The sequence below is a fragment of the Meleagris gallopavo genome, chromosome 16, assembly GCF_905368555.1.
Source record: "Meleagris gallopavo chromosome 16, MGAL_WU_HG_1.1, whole genome shotgun sequence".
Classification (NCBI taxonomy): domain Eukaryota; kingdom Metazoa; phylum Chordata; class Aves; order Galliformes; family Phasianidae; genus Meleagris; species Meleagris gallopavo.
The window spans coordinates 4,222,871-4,242,396 of record NC_139419.1 but is presented as its reverse complement, the minus strand read 5'-3'; the positions used below and the strand labels follow the sequence as shown (position 1 = coordinate 4,242,396).

Below are 19,526 nucleotides of genomic sequence, written 5' to 3'. Positions count from 1 at the left end.
TCTGTTTCTATAGGCACATAAGTCATGGTTTACAGCAGCTAAAGAAGTGAGAGAGCACGTAGAAAATAAATTAATTTGTCTTTACGTTTAATCCTGAGGTATAGAGTTCTACACCATTTTTCTTCCTATTTTTTGTTTATTATTTTAAAGAAGGCAATAGACTATTTGAGGTATTGGAAGAAATAGTTTAATGGTAGTAGTTTGTGCATACCAATTGTTCACATGAAGTTACTGTGTTCCATGCGTTAGTTGTTTAAAAAGGCAGATTGTAAATCCAATTAATATTTCAATACTGTCCAAGTTAGGATAGTCACAACTGCCCTAATACTATAAATTAGTCTCAGTGGGTACCATCTTGGTGGCACAAAAAGACAGCTGCTAAATGGCAGCTCTTAGAATGGAATATTATGGGAAATTTAGAAGATGACACACATTTTGTTTTGAGTGATGATGTCTCCTGTATGCCATTTGTTTGTCGTTGCCAGGGTAGCTGGTTAGATTCATGGCCAATAATGACTTCCTCTTTCAATATTTTGCAACCTGGTTTCATCTGGAAAAGAGATTGAAGTAATCCGTCTAGTCTTTGTCAGACACTCTCATAAACAACATCAAAAAACAGCTGCAAAGTTTTTGTAGTTAGTGGTCAGTTATGGACAACGGACCAATTAGGATGTAACCATAAACTGAGCAGCACTTTCCTGTGGTGGGTTATTAGCAACTCTAGGACAAAGCCAGGTCAGGAAAATGATTTCTGTGTCAACTCAGTAGATGGCACGCCTTCATCCAAGTCTGTGCTGTATCCTCATAAAGATATACTGTACTTTTCAGGTAGGCTAGATTTAAAAAGCAGGTCTTGAATGGGCATTTGACTCTGATTTCTTCTGAAAATTCCAGTTCTGGTGTAATCCTGGGCTTCAGTTTCATTGCAGATTAACTGGGGAGATTTACTTCCTGTTCTAAACTGTTTTGGAGCGTTACTGTGTACCAGGAAGGTGGCTCGAGTGCATAAAGAATGCTGGGCTTTGTGCAATAACTCGATGTATGTTTTCATAGCTGCAAACCTGAAATGACTTTGAATGTTAAAGCGTTTTCTAATCCATTAACAGCTAATCATAGGAGGCCTGGATAAGATAGACCTGAATGACTGGAAGTCAAACACACGTCTAAAGCACTGCATGGCAGATAGCAATATTGTGAAGTGGTTCTGGCAAGCAGTGGAAACATTTGATGAAGAAAGAAGGGCAAGGCTTTTGCAGTTTGTGACGGGTTCGACGCGTGTCCCACTTCAAGGTTTCAAGGCTTTACAAGGTGACTGATGTGGAGGCTGAGTTAACATGCAGTGGGAGGAAGATTGGGTGGAATTTGTTGGGCCCTTCTAGAATATCAGCATGTTACTGGATAACTTGATCACTTGCAAACTTTTCATCCCAAGAGCAGTTCTACATTTATCAGTGGCTGCTGGTGACCACCTTAGTTGTTGCTGACAAGTCATGCAAGCTGAGCAGTCTGTCCTCGTGTAGCACTTAGGCTGGTGTCAATACTGGCTTATCAGTCTCTTACAGTTCTGTGGACTGACATTAGTATCACTGCATGAAAGCATATACGTGATTATAGAGCAGCCTGAACAATTCTTTTACATGAAAAATGTATTCCTATTGGTGGTGGGCAGCAAACCATCAGACTTTAAAGCAACTTCCTGAAAGTTGCAGTTCTTGTTGTCGGAAAAGGTAGCAGTGTCCTAGACTGTTGTTAACTGACAGTGAACTGATCTGCAGAATTCAAATACATAGTTCTGTTTTGCAAGAAAAGTCTTCTTACTTTTGAGCCTTTTCATTTTTGAAAGTATAACTGTGTGAAGTTTAACTGTTTTCCAAAATACTGGTCTGCAAGTTTGTTGTCATTAAGAGACCCATCATTTCTGATATCTCTTCACCATCTGCAAGTCTGACCCACAGACTTAGCCTACAGCATACTCATATCTGCATCTGGAACAGTAATTTTCTCTTGCCTTTTTATAAATAGCAGCATATGTGTGCACTAATGCTATTTTGTTGAAGTGCATTAACTAGAATGTCTGTTTGTAAGGTTCTACAGGCGCTGCAGGACCCAGACTGTTTACCATCCATTTAATAGATGCAAACACAGACAACCTTCCAAAAGCCCACACTTGGTAAGATGAAACGTTCTGCTTTGTCCTAAAAGTAGCCATCTCAGTCCTGGCTATGGATTAACCCGTGTGACGTGCTTAGATGTATCCAAGTGTGTTCTGCTAACTTGGAAATATCTGTACTCTGCAGCCAGCAAAATAATTGACTTAAGTTCTTATTGCTTGATTTATGTCCTCTATACCATCTGTGGTTTTTGTCTGCCCCAGAATTGATTATTCTGAACAGTGAGATGTTAATTTCCACGTTTTCAGCAAAAGTATTCACGGATAAATTACTCATAGCAATGAATCTTCATTCAGGATTAGAAAGAGTAGTTTTTAGATGTAAAATGTAAGAAAGGAATGCTATCTTCAGGCAGAGCAAGGAGCAGGCCGGCCTGGTGTCTTGCTTTCTTTGCAGCCTCTTGCATCTCCTCCTCCCAGACCCAGCCCAAGTAAGAGATTCCTGCTGCAGCAGTACAGTTACTTCTTTGATGTTGCCTCCTTTGGCCATTGGAGGGGCTGAGGCTTTGATGTTGATTTTACAAATGCTATCTTTATGTAGCTAATCTAGGGTTTGTATGTTCGTTTTGTTGTTGTTGTTGTTGTTGTTTTTCTTTTTTTTTAATTGCAATAAATGTGTTAGATTCATAATCTGCAATGTGTTGTTATTTTATCTCCAGCTTTAACCGGATTGACATTCCGCCTTATGAGTCATATGAGAAGCTTTACGAGAAGCTGTTGACAGCTGTGGAAGAGACATGTGGGTTTGCTGTGGAGTGAAAAAGCAACCAAAGGAAACAGATGCTAGCTCATGGACCACCAAATCAAAAGCTAGAAGAAGCTTGCTGTGAACTTCCTGCTAAGCTGTCTGAAGCACCGGAACTCTGGACAACTTGGAGATGGGTTGTTTCCCTTCCACTCTTGGTGGATGATGGTGGGGGCAGGGGCTTTTGTTGGTGGTTTCCAACTCTTTTTCTCCTTTGTTACAATAAGCCCTTCCCTCTTCTTCCATCCCCCATACAATGAAATGCAGCCAAGTTCAGCATTTGGCTTTGGATACACAGGATATTCTGCTAGATTTGTAACACATATTGTGATCGGGTCAATGACCTGTGGGTTTCGTTTTTTTTAATAGGAGATTCGCAGAGTAATTAAGAATGAGCTTGATTTGCTGAGGACATGCAGATGGTTAGGTGTGCCCGGTTAGTTTGTCTAAAATCAAGCTTGAACCCCGTGGAGTCCAGGTGCTGCAGTGTGTCTGACTGGCACAAGAATTTGCAGTGCACATTCTGAAAACCTGATTAAAAAGTGAACTTCTAGCAGAAATTACCTCCATATGAGCATTTAACTGAAAGGCAAAGAAATTCAAGTTCTGCCTTAGCAGGAAGCTCCCAGTGGAAGCTGTGGCTTACCTTGAGAAAAGCAAAAGAATTGGGGACAGCTTAAATGGTATTGTATGATTTCTTTTTGGTTGTCCTGGCTGAAACCTAATTGTTTTGCACATGAAAACAGTTATTTCCTCCTGCAGAATTACTTTCCGTAGTTTGCTCAGATATAATTACCTGCAGAGAAGCTTTGTAAGGAGGAGACAGAGGACAAAATTTATTCAATTTCAAAGCTGTGATTTCTGTGCCACTGTTTTACCTGAAATGTTTTTGTGACTTCATATTTGAAGACTCAAAATGGAATGGCCAAACGCTCAGTCAACAGAGCTAACTTCTGTTCTGATGTTTTTGGCCGTGTGAAAGGTTTATTTGGAGGCTGTGGTAAAAGGGTAACCATACAGTGAATACATTTTAAATGTTATGGAAAGCTATTGAAAGGATTTACGACTTCAGTTCTGTAAGGATAAGAATTTCTCCAGAGAGCCATAGAAGGCTATTTTTTCAAATACCTGAAACTAATATTAAAAGGTTGATTCTCTAACACATTGCTAAGGTAACTTCCCGAGGGAAACAAAAGCAAATCAAATACCTGAATCACTAACATTTTTTCCAGTTTGCACTCCGAGATCAGACAGTATTTTAACAAATAACACGGCTTCAGAAAGACCCAGTTATCTGTCAAACATGTCTAAACTTAAGTAAAGCAGGCTTGCTTGTATAGGATTTTTTTTCTTTGGCAAGCCTGATTTTTAGAGAAATTCATTACTGAAACATTTAACAGATGTTTTTGTTTATGGAATAGTGCATTGAAATTCAGCTGTGGGTAAAAGATTGTTCTTAGAAGATGTCTACTGGAATACTTCTATTTTGTCTTTTTTAAATTGAATTTGATAATAGCTTTAAACTGTGATAGGACAGAAAGTAGACACTTGTCAAAATTCTGGCATCATTCTCAGTTTTGTTTGTTTGTTTCCATTGACCATAATTCTTGTGATTTGTGGTTGGGAGTGAGGATTGCATTGGAGGTGTAAAATTGTACCATAGTGTGAGATTTGCACAGGGTTGCTCAAGGCGCTCATCCAGCGAGACTGTACAGGACAGAGGATACTTACACCCATGTTCTGGAGGAATCCTGTTGCAAATGGGGACCAGTTTCTGCAGTACTGATGACTGGGACACAAGTGAAATCATGTGTGTGTTTTGCAGAAGAGAAAGGAAATAGAACTGTCTGGAGATGAAGGTCTGTACAGTCTTGGGCTGAGCAGCAGAATCCCCATGGCCCTGGCTTTTCAAAATGGCTGTGAAGTCGTACCTGTTCATAGAGTGTATTTAATCCTTTCAGTACGTTTGAATGTGCAATAAACCAGTCAGATAGGAAAAACACAACGTGGATTATTGCCCAAAAGCTTTGCATGTAGTCTCATGTGGATTTTTCACTAAAAGAGTTGAAAAAACAGATGCTAAAGCCCACCACTAACAGAAATCCTATCACGCAAGCTCTAAAACTGGCTTGGTAAAAACCAAGTGAGGTGAAGGTGAAGGCCCTTTATTTGGAAATCTATAGGTCAAGTAGCTTTATGTCAACGACACAGTTGACATATGATAGTTCCTAATGTCTTTCCTAGGTCAGTGTTTTATTGAATGCACAAAATAAGAATAGGCAAGGATTGTTGTTTGCTGTATTTAAAAGCCCTTGTCAAGGTACCTCCTCCTTGCTGACAATAATGAGAATAGGGCACCGTCTTTTTAATTGTTTTAGTTCTTTTTTATACAGCTTCACCACCTCTCCCATTGTGTTGTCTTCGCAACTTTGTGCCACTTCAGTGATGATGAAGACCTTTTTTTTGTATTGTTCTGTATGTGCATTTGAGGCAGGCCTTAAAGATGGATGGATGGATGGTGGATGGATGGATGGATGGAGGAAATAAAGAAGCAAGGCAGTATGGGTTTTAAGTAATGATTTCTTCTTCCAGTGGCTGGTTTCAAGGCCAGGGAAGGATGAAACGCAAACAAGAGTTTGCATGGCTCAAGCTGTTGACTCTATGAGGTCTTGGACGCTGTTCTTATAACCTCAGCTGTCTGAATCTGTGAGTGTGTTCATTCCCAGTTGGTCTGCCAGCACTTGAACTGGTTGTTACTCCTCAAAACTTGCCCAAAGAATAACATAAAGTCTGGTGTCCGTTCAGTCGTTCCACGTTCCACCTTGTGCACACATGCGTCTTGGATCAGACCTGAAGGAAATACAAGGTACAGTGTGTCTTTCGTTCCTGTCCTAAAGGCAAACCTAAAAGCTGGTCCGTTGGCACAGACCTTCAGTGCTTGCCCTGATACTGCTCATCAGCCTATACTATATGCTCAGGGATGTAGGAAACCACCACTTTGCTCGTGTTTTAAATCGGGAAGAAATGAGGCTGTTTTATGAACGTTGGCATTAACTTGGGCATTATGTTAGACAAGACCCTGCTTCAGAAAGGCTGCTTGAAGCTCCAGGGGGTGAAATCGACGTTTGCTCAGCAGTATGTACTTTGTTCAAGTTGAGGTGGTTGTGAAATCCAATAGATTTTGTAAATTAGTGATCTGGCCACCAGGGCCCTCTGTAGCTCAGGTTCAGGGCCGCGTGGCACAGCAAGTTCCCAGAAACACAGTATGGATCTGTTTTTAATTTGTTAATTTTTGTTCCTCGACCACTTTATAATGTATTTTTTTAATTTATTATTTTGTAATGTCATGTTTAAGTATTGCTGCTATCCTTGTTATTCTTCCCACTGTTTTTATTGCAGATTTATTTTGTGAAAGTTGTACACTAATGTTTCATTTTATGTCTAAATCAAAGTATTTAAAGAAATACTAGTTCTATTTAATGTGGTTATGGAACCAGCTGGAATAAACAGTGATTGTATAGTAGGCTGGACCCAGGAGGTCATGTTCATTTTTGTTACATATGCAATAAACTCACAACTTTAAACTCTTGGTATCCACTGCTTCGTTAACATGTTTATGGAAGCCACAGGACACTCTCATAATGAAATGTGAGAGAGCTCAGCTGGAGATGAGGGTGGAGGACAGAGTCACGGTGTTAAAGGAGGCAACAACAAAAAAGCCTGTAGCAATGCAAAATACTCTGTAGGGTTAATAAATAACCCTGTTTGTTTTACAGACCCGGAGTGCAGTGTGATGAGGCTTTGCTGCTGTTAGCAGCGACCAGACTTGTGACTGTGAACATCGGCGTTGTCTGACAGAACTGCCTCACCTTGTGCTGAGTACAGGTACCTGCAGTGGGAAGCTGGGGTGGCTCAGTGGACAAGCTGGGAGAATGCAGCTGATTTCACAGGCTCAGCTAAAACTCTTCTTTTCGAGAGAGTGCATTCGTTTTATTCCTTCTCTGACTGTTTACCAGCCTTCAGCCATTCTGTTACTTTTCCAGAATCTCAGTTTTCAGAGGGAAAAAAAATCTCCTCTTTATGAGAGCTGGGGAAAAATTAATTAATGCTGATGAATCTTTGCTTTCCTGTACTTCTGTGAGTGGAGAAACAGTGGTATGAGTCTGCATGCAGACAGTGCTGGCAGTCAGCACGCATGATTCAGTGCTGCAGCACAGCCTTCCCTCCCAGAGCTGAAAGCTGGGGTTTCCTTCATCTCTATAGATTCTGTTTTTCTTCATATTTAAAATATATATTCTTTGAGCAACTTCACAGCATGGCCAAACACACCATCAGAGTGGATTCTCCAGACTAACCTAGTGGTTGTGGAGGGGCTGCTGTAGGACTCTTGCACTACATGAGCTTTTGGGAAACTGATTAACAAATCACAATTTCTCTTAAGAAATGTTACTGAACTTAAGTAATTCACTCTTTTGCAGAAGCTTGGCAGGTCGATTAAATTCCTCAGGTTAAATTTTCCAGTCTCTGCCTCCTTCTGCAGGATGTACAAAAACAGTCTGTGAGGAGTGCTGGTCTAGGAGTGGCGATTTGTGTTCTGATTTATGATGATGCTCCCGTGTCCTCGGCTCTCCGCCTGCCTGGGGGAAGGCAGCCCCTGCTGTACACTAAGAGATACTTGACCAAGGTACAGCAGAATGTATTTTAATTTATGAATGCTTTCTGCTGACAAACCTCTTTGTATTTTCTGCTGGTGGTTTGCAGTTTGATTCCTAGCTATAAACCCTCTCCATCATTTACTTTTTCAGGCATTTTTTTTTTCACATGTGACTTAGGGTAATGCTAAAATCCTACAGCTTTGCCAACGAGCACTTACAGACAAAATCCCTTTAGGTGCGGTGGGGCAGGAAGGGATAATGCCTCTCTTCCTGATTTGGCTGACTTGAAATAACATCAAGCCTAAATGTATAACCCCTGTCTGCAATGGCTGAGTGGCTGAGTGAATAAGGCATACAGTGCCCACGTGTCCTGCGGATCCCCTTCCAGCCTTGACTGGGCATTATTTCATGGCTTCGATCCCCCCCTGGAGAGCAGGAGACCCTTAACCTGGGACCTGTGCTCTACTTGACATGAAATGAAAGAAAATCTGCCTGGAGCCCTTAGGGGCTGGCTGTGAGATGACAGAAGGGGGGCTGAGACGTCAACAGGTTAAGAATGACTTCTTTTTTCCTTTCACCACAACCTGGCTTTTATGGACCGCAAAAGAGGAGTGTTTAAAGGGAGGGTAAGTGTGGCTTTGCAGACAGCTGCTGCAGTGCCCTGCCAAGTCTGTGGAGCTCTGTCCCAGATTCAGAAGCAGCTGGCAAACTGACCGGGGGTTGAGCTGTGCCTGGAAACCGTATGGCTGAGCTGTGGTGGTTCTGGTACAGAGAGGGGATGGAGGGAGACGTTCCTGGAGGACCCAGGGGACCCTGGCATCACTCTTGGTATTTGGTTGGGTTCTAGAACAAGATCTGCAAGAGAAACCTGGATGTGGTGGTGAGGAGAGAATAAGAAAGCAACGTGAACTTAACCTGGTCTCTTCTACTGAGCTAACCTTGATCCAAGAAAGCTACAGACATTGAATTGTTCTGGGCAAGTATTTGGTCTGGGAGACTTTGGAATGGAATGTTAATCGGATGCTGACTAAATGAGTCCAGACAGATGGGACTGACCTGGGGACACTGCTCAGAGTCCCCCATGCCTAGGGCTCCTTATGCCTTTGCTCTGTTGGATTTCAAAGGCGAGATTTAACCCCTCCCGGGGAACCCGTGGGAAAGAGATACTGTCCCCTTGTGCAGGGAGCATGGGCTCGTCTGAAGGTCTGCCTGAACCAACTGGGAACAGTGCTTCCAGAGCACCTGACATGAGAGGGGGCCCGGGGCTCCAGTTTCCTCCAGCAAAATGGTTTCTCTAACAAATCTGGTGATAGATTATTTTCAGTAGAACTACTGGTAGAAACGTAACGACAAGGAGCACATTTATCAAAAGGCTCAAGTGAGTTCAGTGATCAGAGCCACCTCACTTTTATCCTTTATTGCTACAACCTCACCCGGGTAGCAACAGCGTGCCACAGCCCTCAGCAAAAGGGCTGAGCCTCTGAACCACAACGAAGGGAAAAGCATCCGCATCTCTGCCACCTGCCCCTTGGGCACCCACCTCTCACAGACCACAGTCATCCTCTCCGGAGCCCCCCAGGGGTGGGACGGGGGCTGGTGGCTGTGCGGAGGAGCCCCGCTGTGCAGCCCGGTGGTGTCTCCGCAGGTACTCACTGTAGTTCTTGGAGAGCAGTGTGTAGAGGAAGGGGTTGACGCAGCTGTTGCTGTAGGCCAAGCAGGTCACCAGGAAGTTGATGGGGACGATGGTGGAGCTGCCCCGCTCCCCACGCTCGTGCCAGTAGAGGCTGAAGAGCTGCCACAGCCAGAAGGGCACAAAGCAAGCCCAGTAGGCGAGCACGATGCTGAAGATCATGTACAGCACCTTCTGCTTGGGACAGTGGCTGGTGTGCTTGGCGTGAGCAACAAGAGCCCTCTGGGACTTCCAGTAGGTCCTGGCCAGCTTGGCGTACACACAGCAGATGGTGACGCCCGGGGCGAGGATGCAGGTGTTGAAGAGGACAGTGAGGTACACCTTGTAAGGCCCCATCCGCCACGTGGGGTGGCACATACGCTTGGTCACCCCGTGGCGGTGGCTGGTGCGCAGGTCGATGAGGATCATGCTGGGCAGGGCAAGGAGGAAGGCCACCAGCCATGCCAGGAAGGTGAGCGCCCGCCGACGGTCCCTTGATCCGCGCAGCGTGGCCAGAGGGCGGGCGACAGCCAGGTAGCGCTCAGTGCTCATGATGGTCAAGATGAAGATGCTGGCGTGCATGGTGAGGAGGTCGAGGCTGAAGAGGATCCTGCAGCCCAGGTCTCCGAAGTACCAATCCCGTACGAAGTAGGTGCACACCACGAAGGGGATGGTGGACAGGTAGAGGAGATCGGCCAGGGCCAAGTTGATGATGTAAACGTACATGGAACCGCTGCGCCTCATGGAGACAGTGGTGACCACCAGTGTGTAGATGTTCCCCGCCGCGCCCACCACGCACATGGTGCCCAGGATGCAGCCCAGGAAGGAGGTGGCCAGGAGGTCGCTGGCACTATCGGACGTGGTGTTGAGTTGGGTGCTGCCATTCTTCGGATAGCACAGCTCCGGGGTGCACGCGTCCGGCTCCATCCTCACTGCCCCCCTTGCAGCTGGGACGGGACCTCACCAGCGGCCACCCCTGAGGTCACCGCCCTGGAGGGAATCCCAAACTGCAGAACCGCAGCTCCTGGTTGTGTTGTCCCAGTTGCAGCACCCGCAGGAGTGGTAGCGCTCAGCTTCAATGTGTGGCTCTCTCTTGCACAGCCTGGAAAAGCCATCCTCCATGCACCCGCCTTCCTGCGGCCGAGGGAGGGACGAGGCAGGAGTGGAGGTGGGATTTGTCCCTCTGCCCTCAGCGGGGTGGAACACGGCGGCTGCTCCCACTGCCACCCACTGGGATGCTGGCACAGCTCCTCACTGGGAGGGAGTTGGGAAAAAACACTCATTTCTCCATGTCAGAAACTTTTCTCCCTCTTAGAGGATGGGAAGGAGAAAAGAGTGAACAGAGCAACACCCCAACCCCTCCCAGAGCTGATGGCAATGGGAACCTTGCACTGGCACCCACCCCTGTGGGACCTCCCTTCTCTGCAGCTCCAGCATTAAGGCAGAAGCAAAAAGCTGCTTCGAGCAGAGGCGAAATGAGTGATGCTGCCAGGAAAATGCAGCAGGCTCCTCTGGAGTCACATTAGAAACTTCTGCATCCTTCCAGGTCTGTGCTGCCAGCTATGCACCCAGGCTGATTGACTTTGTGCTATGGAGTGCACAGAGTAAAAGGGCTCTCCATGGGGCCACGCTCCTTGTAAGAAGGCATCGGGTGTCAAAGAGAAATCAGCACTGCCGGAATGCTCACAGTGTCCTCTTGCCTCCAGAGCGGCTCCATCCCCTGGGCACAAAAAGCACAGTGATAGGATAAGCGAGAGAGGTGCAGGATTGGGGGGATGGGGGACTAGGTGGGAGTTTAAAGTGGGGTAATGTGGGAGTACTGAGGGCTGGAGAGTGCTCGGGAACACTGTGGTAGTGCTAAAAACGGGAAGGGGGGAGGAGGGGGCAAGGCTAAAGTGGGTCTAGATTAGGAGGGAAAAAGTCTTAAAAAGGCTCTAAATCAAGGTGGAGGAAATCCTAGAAAGGGTCTAAATCTGGGAGAGGGAAGAAAATCCTGGAGGGTTCTAATTGGAATGGTGTGACGGGAGAGATGTCCTGCAAAGTCTCAGAAATGGGGGAAGAAGGGGAATCCCAGAGAGACCCCTGAGTGGGGCAGGTGGGCTTGGGACTGCAGCCTCACTTGGCAGGTCACCCCCACAAGGGACACGGGACCTCCATGAGGGACGTTGTGCCTCCCTACGTCAGGGCATCCCCGAGCATTTCACGGGACGCTCCTCCCTCCAGAGTTCATGGGACCCCAGATAGATCATACGCCTTCCGACGGTGCGGCCGTTCTACAGCGTTTTCCGCGAGCCGGCGCGCCGCTGGGCACCACGTGCGCTCCCCTTAGCCCCGCCCACTTCGTGTTAGCCCCGCCCCCTTCCGTGTTAGCCCCGCCCCTTCCCACCACGACACAGCGCCCGGATGGGGGCGGAGCGCTGCCGCCCGGAGGACCGCCCCCCGTGCACTCTATGGTACGTTCTCCGCGACGGGACCGCCGGGTCCGCCCTTCTGTCCCTCTCCTCTCACCCCCTTCCCCAGTTCTCGCCGCTCCACTCTATGGTGCGGGGCGGGGCGGTCACGTGCCGCGCGCAGGCCGGAAGGAGCGGGGCAGCGGCGGCTAAATGGAGCGGGGCCGGAGGGAGGGTAGCGGTCCGGTGAGTAGCGCCCGGGGGAGCGCCGTGCGGGAGGCGGCAGAGCGGCGGCGGGCCGGGCGGGGAGGGCTCGGGGCTGCCTCGGCTCCTCGCAGCCTTCGCCGCGCCGGGGCCGTGCTCGGCGCTGTGTGCCCGCGGGGCTGCGGCCCTGTCCCGGGCCCTGCTCCCCGGGCCGAGTACGGCGCCTCTCTCGTTCCTCCGTGCGGTCGTGGGGACGGCTGTGAGAGGGGAACCCGAAGTCCTCAGGGCCGTGACGCTGAGACCTCTCTGCCCCCGTGCTCTGCGGTCACGGTGCCGGCCCAGCTCGCAGACGCGCAGTGCTGCTGTGATGGGAGGCTCTGGAGCCGCGCTCCTACGGGGCGGCTGGGGGAGGTTGGGGGTCCTGGAGGAAGGCACGAGTTGGCCCGGCAGGTTGACCCGTGGGTGTGTGGCTGAGCCCTGGCTGCTCCTGCGTGGCCATTGGCAGCAGCTGCTCCCACTCAGAAACCCAGCCGTGTGCTTTGCAGTTTGCAGTCCGTTGTGACCAGAAGCATCGTCGTCTTTGTGTCCTCCGACAGCTTATCTGGGATCTCACTGAAGTGCTTTTGTACCAGGAACAGAACGCACGTGGAGCAGTCCAGCTGTCCCTGTTCCCTTCAGCTCCTCAGCGCTCACCAGGCAGCACTCAGCCTCTCTCTGAAGCGTTGTGGTGCAGCCCCTGCTTTGGGACTGATGGTGCTTCGCATTAAAAAAGCTGATATGGTGCTGCCGTGCGCCTGTACTTCTGTTACAACTCAGTCTCTTCTTGTGTTTGTTTTGAAGCATGCTGAGTGCTGTGCCACAATCCCGAAGGCAATAGCTGCTTGTCTCTGTCTGTTGGAGCAACTGCAGGGGGTTCCTAGCAGCTGCAGCGTGAGATGGGCACCCAGACCAGGGCTGGGTTACACGGTGCGCTCCTCCTGCTGCTGGGGAGCGCAGAGCGAGGTGTGCACTGCCTGCAGCCTGCTGGGGAGAGAGGGGCTGTGCGAGACCATTGCTCTGTGCATGGGAGTCTGCAGTGGTTCCTGGTGTGTTCCTGCACAGCACTGTGCTGTAACAGCGTGCGGTGCAAACTGTATGGTGAGCCCTGTGTGTGCATTTACCGTTCTCACCTGGCCTCCTTATTTCTAGGGCCAATGCTGCACGAAGCTCTGCTGCCCCTCCTCAGGCCCGTTGTTACAGTGAGCATCTTAATAGGCATCGTGTGGTGGGTGTCTGTGTAGTGTGGCTAATAAATGGTCATCGTGATGGGAGCTTGTGCCTGGTCTCCCGGGGTTGGAAGGCGATCCCCCACTTCCTGCAGCTCTGCAGCAGCATTCAATGCTGTTTCAGTAACAGGCTTCCCGCTGCCTTTTACTTTCTCTTCCTCAAGCGCTTTCCTGTCAGCCTGCCTGCAGGCATCCTTCTTGGGCAGCTGTCCCCAGCACAGTGGCTGGGGCGGGCTCTGCTGATGACTAGGTATGTTTTGGTTTACAAGGTGCTGGCAGTCTGTTGCAGCTGCCCCAGAACTCCAAATTCCATGGCAGGCCGATGCTTTGTCTGCTGGGAATGCAGTGGGCGTTGCTGCCAGCAGTGTGGAACCAGCACTGCCTCTGACAGCTTGGCTCATAGCGGCGCCTTGTCCTTTGAAGTTGGTCACAAATTGCTAACAAGTCCTGTGGCAAAAATAGATGAAGTGCAACTCCAGCACAGCTGGGGAGAGGCAGGAAGTGTGACTGAGGGCTAATTAGCAACACGTGAGCAGCACAGGCCCCAGTGAGAGGGAAGCAGAGCCCTCTGGGTGTTGCCAGTTGCTGCTGGAGGAGGCTCCCATTCACCCATTCATTTGCAGTGGGTGCCTTTGGGTTTGTTTTTTGGGAGCCGTAGTGAGTGGTTTGCTGGAGCGGTGTGGGCAGATTGGCTCAGCTGTGGTGTCAGTGCTTGCTAGAGCCACATTCTTTCTGGAATGGTCAGAGCTACACCACTAATTCTCTGTGTCAGGAGGCTGGTTTTTTGCACATGGGTTTGGTCTGGAGATAAATGTTAAGTCTGTGTTTTAGCATGCTTGAATTCAGACACTGGCCCCTGTTCCTAAAGGAAAGGCTCTGATAGCCTCAGTAATCTGTGTGCACACTGGAGCTTTGTGCACAACATGCCTTGGTCGATGGGTGGACGTGTTTTGAGCTGCCCTGTGTGATATCAACTGCTCTCAGCAGGATCTCTCCTTGCTGGGGTGGGCACATGGCCAGCAGCAAGAAGCCTGCAGCTGATTTAGGACACCAGCAGCAGCCCGGGAGATAAGTTTGTTGCTGTTCTGCTGTGGCAGTTCCTGCTCTGGGGTGTAGGCAGGCAGGGAGAGGAGGGGCACTTAGCATCCTGGAAGCTGGAGTGGGTTCTGCTCTCCGAAGCCCAGAGATGGAGATAGCAGCTGTGTCTCACTGATGGACATCATCATGCCCTCGCTGCTTTTGTGTCACTTGTAAAGAGCTTCAGGTTTAGTTTGGAAACAACTCGAGAGCGATGTCGTTTCCTCAGGGTTGGTGCTGAAGAGCTTATGGTGAATTCAAATTTGTAATGATTCTCAGGAAAGCTGAACTGCTGAGGAGTAGGAAATGCTGCTGCTGCGGAGTGACACCGTTTTCCTGATTAGCAGCGCTGCTGTGGTTCCCTGCCTGTGTTACAGGGGCACTAAAAGGACCTGATAGAGCTGGGCTGGAAGCAAAGTGGCCGAGCTGAAATTAATCCAGGGGTGTGTATTGGTGTCAGCATGCCAGGCTCCTGGCTGACCCCCGTGCGGGTGCTCAGAAAAGGGCACTGCTGTAGTAAATAAGGTGTGAGCTGTGAGGTGGCTCCTTTTGGAAGCCCCCAGTTCTGGGGTGTTTGATGCCTGCAGAAGGATGGCTGGAAGTGAACGTCCAGGTCGATACACAACCATGGAGCCTGTGCTGGTTCTGAAGCCCTCTGGCTGTTCCCACAGCTCAGAGTGCCTCGGTGCCTTGCAGCCCCCTGGTCTGGGCTGCTCAGTCCCTCGTTACTCATCGAGCGGCTCTGAACCCTTTGAATTCTCTGCTTGCAATAGAAAACCGTGCTGGGCTGGGAACCTGAAGGCATGCGACCCAGCTGCTGAGAGTTGCACTCCACTTTCTTTATTCTCTTATAGCTTTTAAGGGTGACGTTTGGATTTCCTTAAAAAAGAAAAAAGTACTACTGAGGATCTGGAGAGGAAATGCTGCATCCTTTCTCCTGGAGTGCTCTGTGAGGTGTAAGTAGCAGAGAATACAGAGCAGAGAAGCACTCACATATATCCCAGGGCACAGAGGTTGTTAATTTTGTTCTTTTCCATGTGGCCCCACAGGCTGATAGGGAGGTGGAGGCAGTGCCATCACCACCAGCTGGGCACACACAGGTGTGTGTCACACCTGCATGCCTGCACAGTCTGTCTTTCAGATACCAGCACCCCAGTAACGGTGCTGCTCAGAGGGAAGGGCCTTTGGTTGGCACACATGGGAGGTCGAGGCTTAAAGAAAGAATTAAAACTTGTTCTGGAAGTGACAAAGCTGCAGTTCACCTGATGCCGTGTGCTCTGTCCCCACCCTCAGACCACAAAGGCATCACGATGTGGTTTTTGAAGCAATGGCTTGGGAGATGGATGGGCTGTGAGCCTGAGGTGTTGGTTCTGTGCAAGTGCTGCCATTGCAAAGTGTTCTTGGAGCTGCCGGGTGTGCACCATCACAGCTTGGGAAATGAATGCACCTGTTTTAAAGCCAGCTCACCTTCCTTAGGAAAGCCCACAGGGAAATCTGCTGCTATTGTAGGTGGATAAAATAAAGCTAGACAAGTTCCTTTCTTTTTGTACTTCGTGTTAGCAGATGAACTGATGGCAGTAGAGCACTTCCCAGGGTTGTAGCTGAGTGACCCTCACACCCAAATGGCTCAACCACAGGAGTGGGGCTGACTGGGAGCCTGGTGTCGTAAGCAGGGGAAGCAGTAGTGATGTGAGCTGCTCTGGCTGCATTCTTTTGCAAGGTGTACGTAGTGTCGGTGGTTTCCTCACGCACAGCAAACAGAGGCTTTTGGCATTTCTTACCGGCCTTGTTTCAGTTGGGATGAGGCTGCTTGGCATGATAAGCACTGCTAAGCTCTCCCTGCTTCTGCTGGGCAGCTGTTACAAGGAGCAGCTCCCAGCAGATTGAACCTTTTGAAATGTTTCACTGAAAGCTTAGCAGTAGGTCAGGCAGAGTTTATTTTGTGTTGTTGTTTTTTTTTTTTTCTTAAGGGCTGAGTTTTAGTTTTTGGTTTGCTGCTTGTCACAAGCCATGCATTATTTAAGCAGCTTCTCTTTGTTTTAGCAGCTTGAGACGAGCCAGAACCTCACCTTGCTTGCAGGCGACCAGAAGCCACGGTGCTGCCTGCAGGCAGAAGGCAGGAATTGATGCTCTTCTGTCAACATAGGTGAGCAGCAGTGGTGTTGCTGTATGGGGGGAGAGGCTGAAAGACATTTAATATTGCTGACATCTCTTTCAAGTTGCTCTTTTTTTTTTTCCCCCTCCATTTGGTCGGGGTTTCAATTCCAACCTCCCCTGCAGTGCTTCCTGCACGTCCTGCTGCCTTGAGCTAGAGCCAGAAAAGAGCACTTTGTGTCTGCTCCCATCTCGGGTATGTGGGAGTTCAAGATTTCTAATGCTCTAAGTGGGAAAAAATAGGCTACACTGTGTCAGGGAGGAGAGATCCCCCTTGACTGTTGCTTTAAATCCCAGCGCCATCTGAAGATGCTTTTTACAGCACAAACAGAAGGTGGAGGGAGCCTGCTCGGGTTCTGCTCCAATTCCTGCAAGCCGGAAACTTCTGCCTGTGCTGGGAGTTGGAATAGATGCACCGTGCTGCTGCTTGCTATTTTTAGGTTAGGCTAAAAATATGAAGCGTGGTGGTTGTGGGGATTTTGAGTGGGATTGGAGACTTGTGTGTAAGCAATCAGCCTGCACCTGTGACCTGCTTTTACATCCCAGCAGCAGAACTGTCTGCTTGGGGTGGTTGGGAGCAGTGCCTTTGGAGAGGGCACATCTGTGTGTGTGTGCAGCTTGCCTGGGAGGTATGCATGCCTTCAGCTATCAGATCTTCCTTTTAAAATGGTTCTTGTATCCTGCCCTGATATTGTGAGGCTGATAGTTGTGCTGGGACTCTGTTATAGGTAGCCTTATCCTTTATAAACAGGCATAAAAGTCACAGAGGTGGTGTAAGATACCTTCTTTCCGTGTGCCTTGCTTGCCTTCGTTGTGTTGTTTATGTAGGGCAGCCCCCTGGGTTGGCTTTGATCTTGTTAGCTCGCTTGCTTTGCAGCCTGATGCCATACAAGTGAAAAACTTGTGATTGTGTCACTGGACAGAACTGGCCGTGCCAGTGGGTGCTGTTCCGTGGATCTTTGGGTGATGTGCAGGGGGCACACAGCCTGTGATCCTGAGCTTCTTTACAGAGCGTTTCCTGCACCTCTTCTTTGATGCTGAAGGAACAAGTTGCTCTCTGGATGAACCTGAGCTGCCGATGGAGATGGAGAACGGTGTCTGAGTGCCAAATGGGAAGGGCGGAGGGTCAGCTCAGAACCTCCCAGCCCTTTGCTCCTTCCCCCTTCACTGGGGTGGGGGAGAGAATTGAGGGGAAAAAAGGGCAAATGTATGGGTTGAGATCAAGACAGTTTAATGGAACAAAAAAGGAAAGAAAAATAATGATGGGATGTACAGAAGAAAAGGCACACAACGGCTGCCCCCACCTGCTGAGCGGTGCCCAGCTGGTTCCCAGGTTCCTCAGCTCAGTGTAAGCGCTGTGCAGCGAGAGCCAAAATATGGGTGTTGTCAGCTCTGTGCTCAGCCTCAACCCACGACACAGTGCTGCTATCACTGCTGGGAAGGAAGATAACTGTCCTAGCTGGAGCCAGGACAGCACGGGGCAGTCACGGTGTTGGCTGACCCACACGTACTGAACTCTGATGCGCTGCGTGCGCCTGCATGGGGAGAGTGTCTGCAGAGAGCAGATCTGAGCAGACTCCTGTCTAGCCTCTGTTTGCACTGTTAGATGCTGCAGGGCTGATTTGTGGCTTTTCCCTCCCCAGCCGACCTCAGAACAATCCTTGCTGTGTGACGACTCGAGCAGCGGCTTTGCCTTGCGCAGTGCTTTGCTCCCAGTGTGGTGGGGCTGAGGTGAGTGCTGCGAGGAGTGCTGTGCAGGACCAGCCTGCAGGACTGGTGGGCATGGCTGCACCTGGCTGGCTGCAGGGGCCTGGGTGCTATTCCTGACGCTGCCTCTCGCCTGCTTGCTGACCTTGGCCATGCTGCTCCTTTCAGTGCTTCCATTTCTCTATCTTGTAAGTGGTGAGAACAACATTGATCTTGTTTTTCTAAAGCACTTGGAGGGCCGAGGATGGGAAAGTGGCGAGGCAAGATGATAGCTATTCACAAGTGCCAGGCAAATGGAACTGGAATAATGTGGATGTGACCTTGTAAAAAGGACAGTGCTTTCAGCAGGCGTGCTTACTGATAGCATGCAGGAGCAGCACTTCTGCAACTCTCTGACCATAAAGTGCCACTCAGAACAAGGCTTGCTTCTCCTTGTGCATAAGGCAGGGGCTGAGGAACCTTGTGGAAATAACCCCGAAGTCTTGGTTCTGCAGGAGGTGTGTGTTCCTGTTTTTTCAGAATGGGGATGAACAGTTCCTGGGGGGGAATACATATAAGTTCATAGCATGCATCTGAACAGGTTTTGTCATGCTGTGCCAGCTGCAAATCCTGCTCCCTGCAGGGGGAGTTAAGCAGAATGACTGAGGAGGGATTTACACTGCTTTTGTGTACCAGCAAAAGGATTTTAGAGCAGACCCACCATTTTCTTCCAACGTATGCAGCAGTAAATATTTAATAATACAGATTCCTCCATGCTTTAACATTGAAATGAATACTTCTCAATGCAAAGACCTCCTTTTGTGTTCCAGTGACCAAGTATTGCTCCAACTTCAGTCTGTGCTGTTGTGTGACAACTGGAGCTGAGAGCTGTGGGCTGTCAGAGCGCAAAATGGAAACGTGCTGTTCAGGTTGCAGTGATCCATCCCATCCTGGAGCCCTGCGTGGTGCCGGGCTGCGAGCGGGTGGCTGGCAGAGCTCAGTCCCAAAAGCTCTGTCCTGGGAAGGAGTCGCATCCCTTCTGTGTCTCTGGTTTGGGAGCAGGTGGTGTGTCCTGGAATCTCCAGCGAATTGTAATAGAGGAGGGGCTGTGTCATAAAGCAGGCAGGGCTGTTCTTCAGAACAGCAGGTGATGGCGGTGCAGTGTTTTCTGTAAGTGCTGCCTGTCCCTGGTCACGCGCTGCCCTTGGGTGCAGCTTCTTTCCAGGGGTCAGCGCCTGAATGGCATAAGATGAGCATCCCTGATTGCTCTGCAGCCCCAATTCAGCCTTCACACAGGCGCTGAGGGTTTGGGGTGGTTGTCTCTATTCCAGCAGCGCCTCGCTTTGCATTTGGCTCCTTGGCAGCCCAGCTTTCAGATCTGCTGGGGCTCTGATGCCCGCATTTCCTGGGTTGGTGCTGTGGCACGGTCTGTTCCCTGTGCTGGGTGCTGGCCGTGAAGGCCGCAGAGCCCAGGGCATACAGCTCTGCTCTGAAGTTTTCACTCCTCTTAC

The 19,526-nt window shown here is 49.4% G+C and overlaps 3 protein-coding genes across 16 annotated transcripts in view; 2 read left to right on the top strand and 1 right to left on the bottom strand.

Moving 5' to 3' along the window:
- Positions 1 to 6,499, top strand: part of SMURF1 (SMAD specific E3 ubiquitin protein ligase 1) — a 42,782-nt gene extending 36,283 nt beyond the window's left edge. For 3 of the 5 annotated variants that reach the window (XM_085237505.1, XM_085237503.1, XM_085237502.1), the window contains 3 exons: positions 1,107 to 1,308; positions 2,086 to 2,170; positions 2,830 to 6,499. In XM_085237505.1, the coding sequence (XP_085093631.1) occupies positions 1,107 to 1,308; positions 2,086 to 2,170; positions 2,830 to 2,929 (387 nt within the window). In that variant the 3' untranslated portion in view covers positions 2,930 to 6,499. The remainder of the gene's footprint in view (positions 1 to 1,106; positions 1,309 to 2,085; positions 2,171 to 2,829) is intronic. The other 2 variants (XM_085237506.1, XM_085237504.1) reach the window with 1 other exon arrangement.
- A 2,106-nt stretch (positions 6,500 to 8,605) lies between these two features.
- LOC100540763 (urotensin-2 receptor-like) lies at positions 8,606 to 11,690 on the bottom strand. The gene is made up of 2 exons (XM_019620826.3): positions 11,491 to 11,690; positions 8,606 to 10,959 (listed from the first exon to the last, which is right to left on the bottom strand). Exon 2 carries the CDS (start codon positions 10,164 to 10,166, stop codon positions 9,114 to 9,116), a length of 1,053 nt encoding a protein of 350 aa, XP_019476371.2. The 5' UTR covers positions 10,167 to 10,959; positions 11,491 to 11,690; the 3' UTR covers positions 8,606 to 9,113.
- A 31-nt stretch (positions 11,691 to 11,721) lies between these two features.
- The window catches only part of RNF216 (ring finger protein 216), a 62,866-nt gene continuing 55,061 nt past the window's right edge, over positions 11,722 to 19,526 (top strand). Inside the window, exons 1-4 of one of the 10 annotated variants that reach the window (XM_085237490.1) lie at positions 11,792 to 11,875; positions 15,030 to 15,131; positions 16,219 to 16,321; positions 17,973 to 18,060. The gene's annotated coding sequence lies outside the window, so the exon portion shown is untranslated. Of the gene's footprint in view, positions 11,876 to 15,029; positions 15,132 to 16,218; positions 16,322 to 17,972; positions 18,061 to 19,526 lie in introns of those variants that run through there. The other 9 variants (XM_085237489.1, XM_085237491.1, XM_085237496.1 and 6 more) reach the window with 9 other exon arrangements.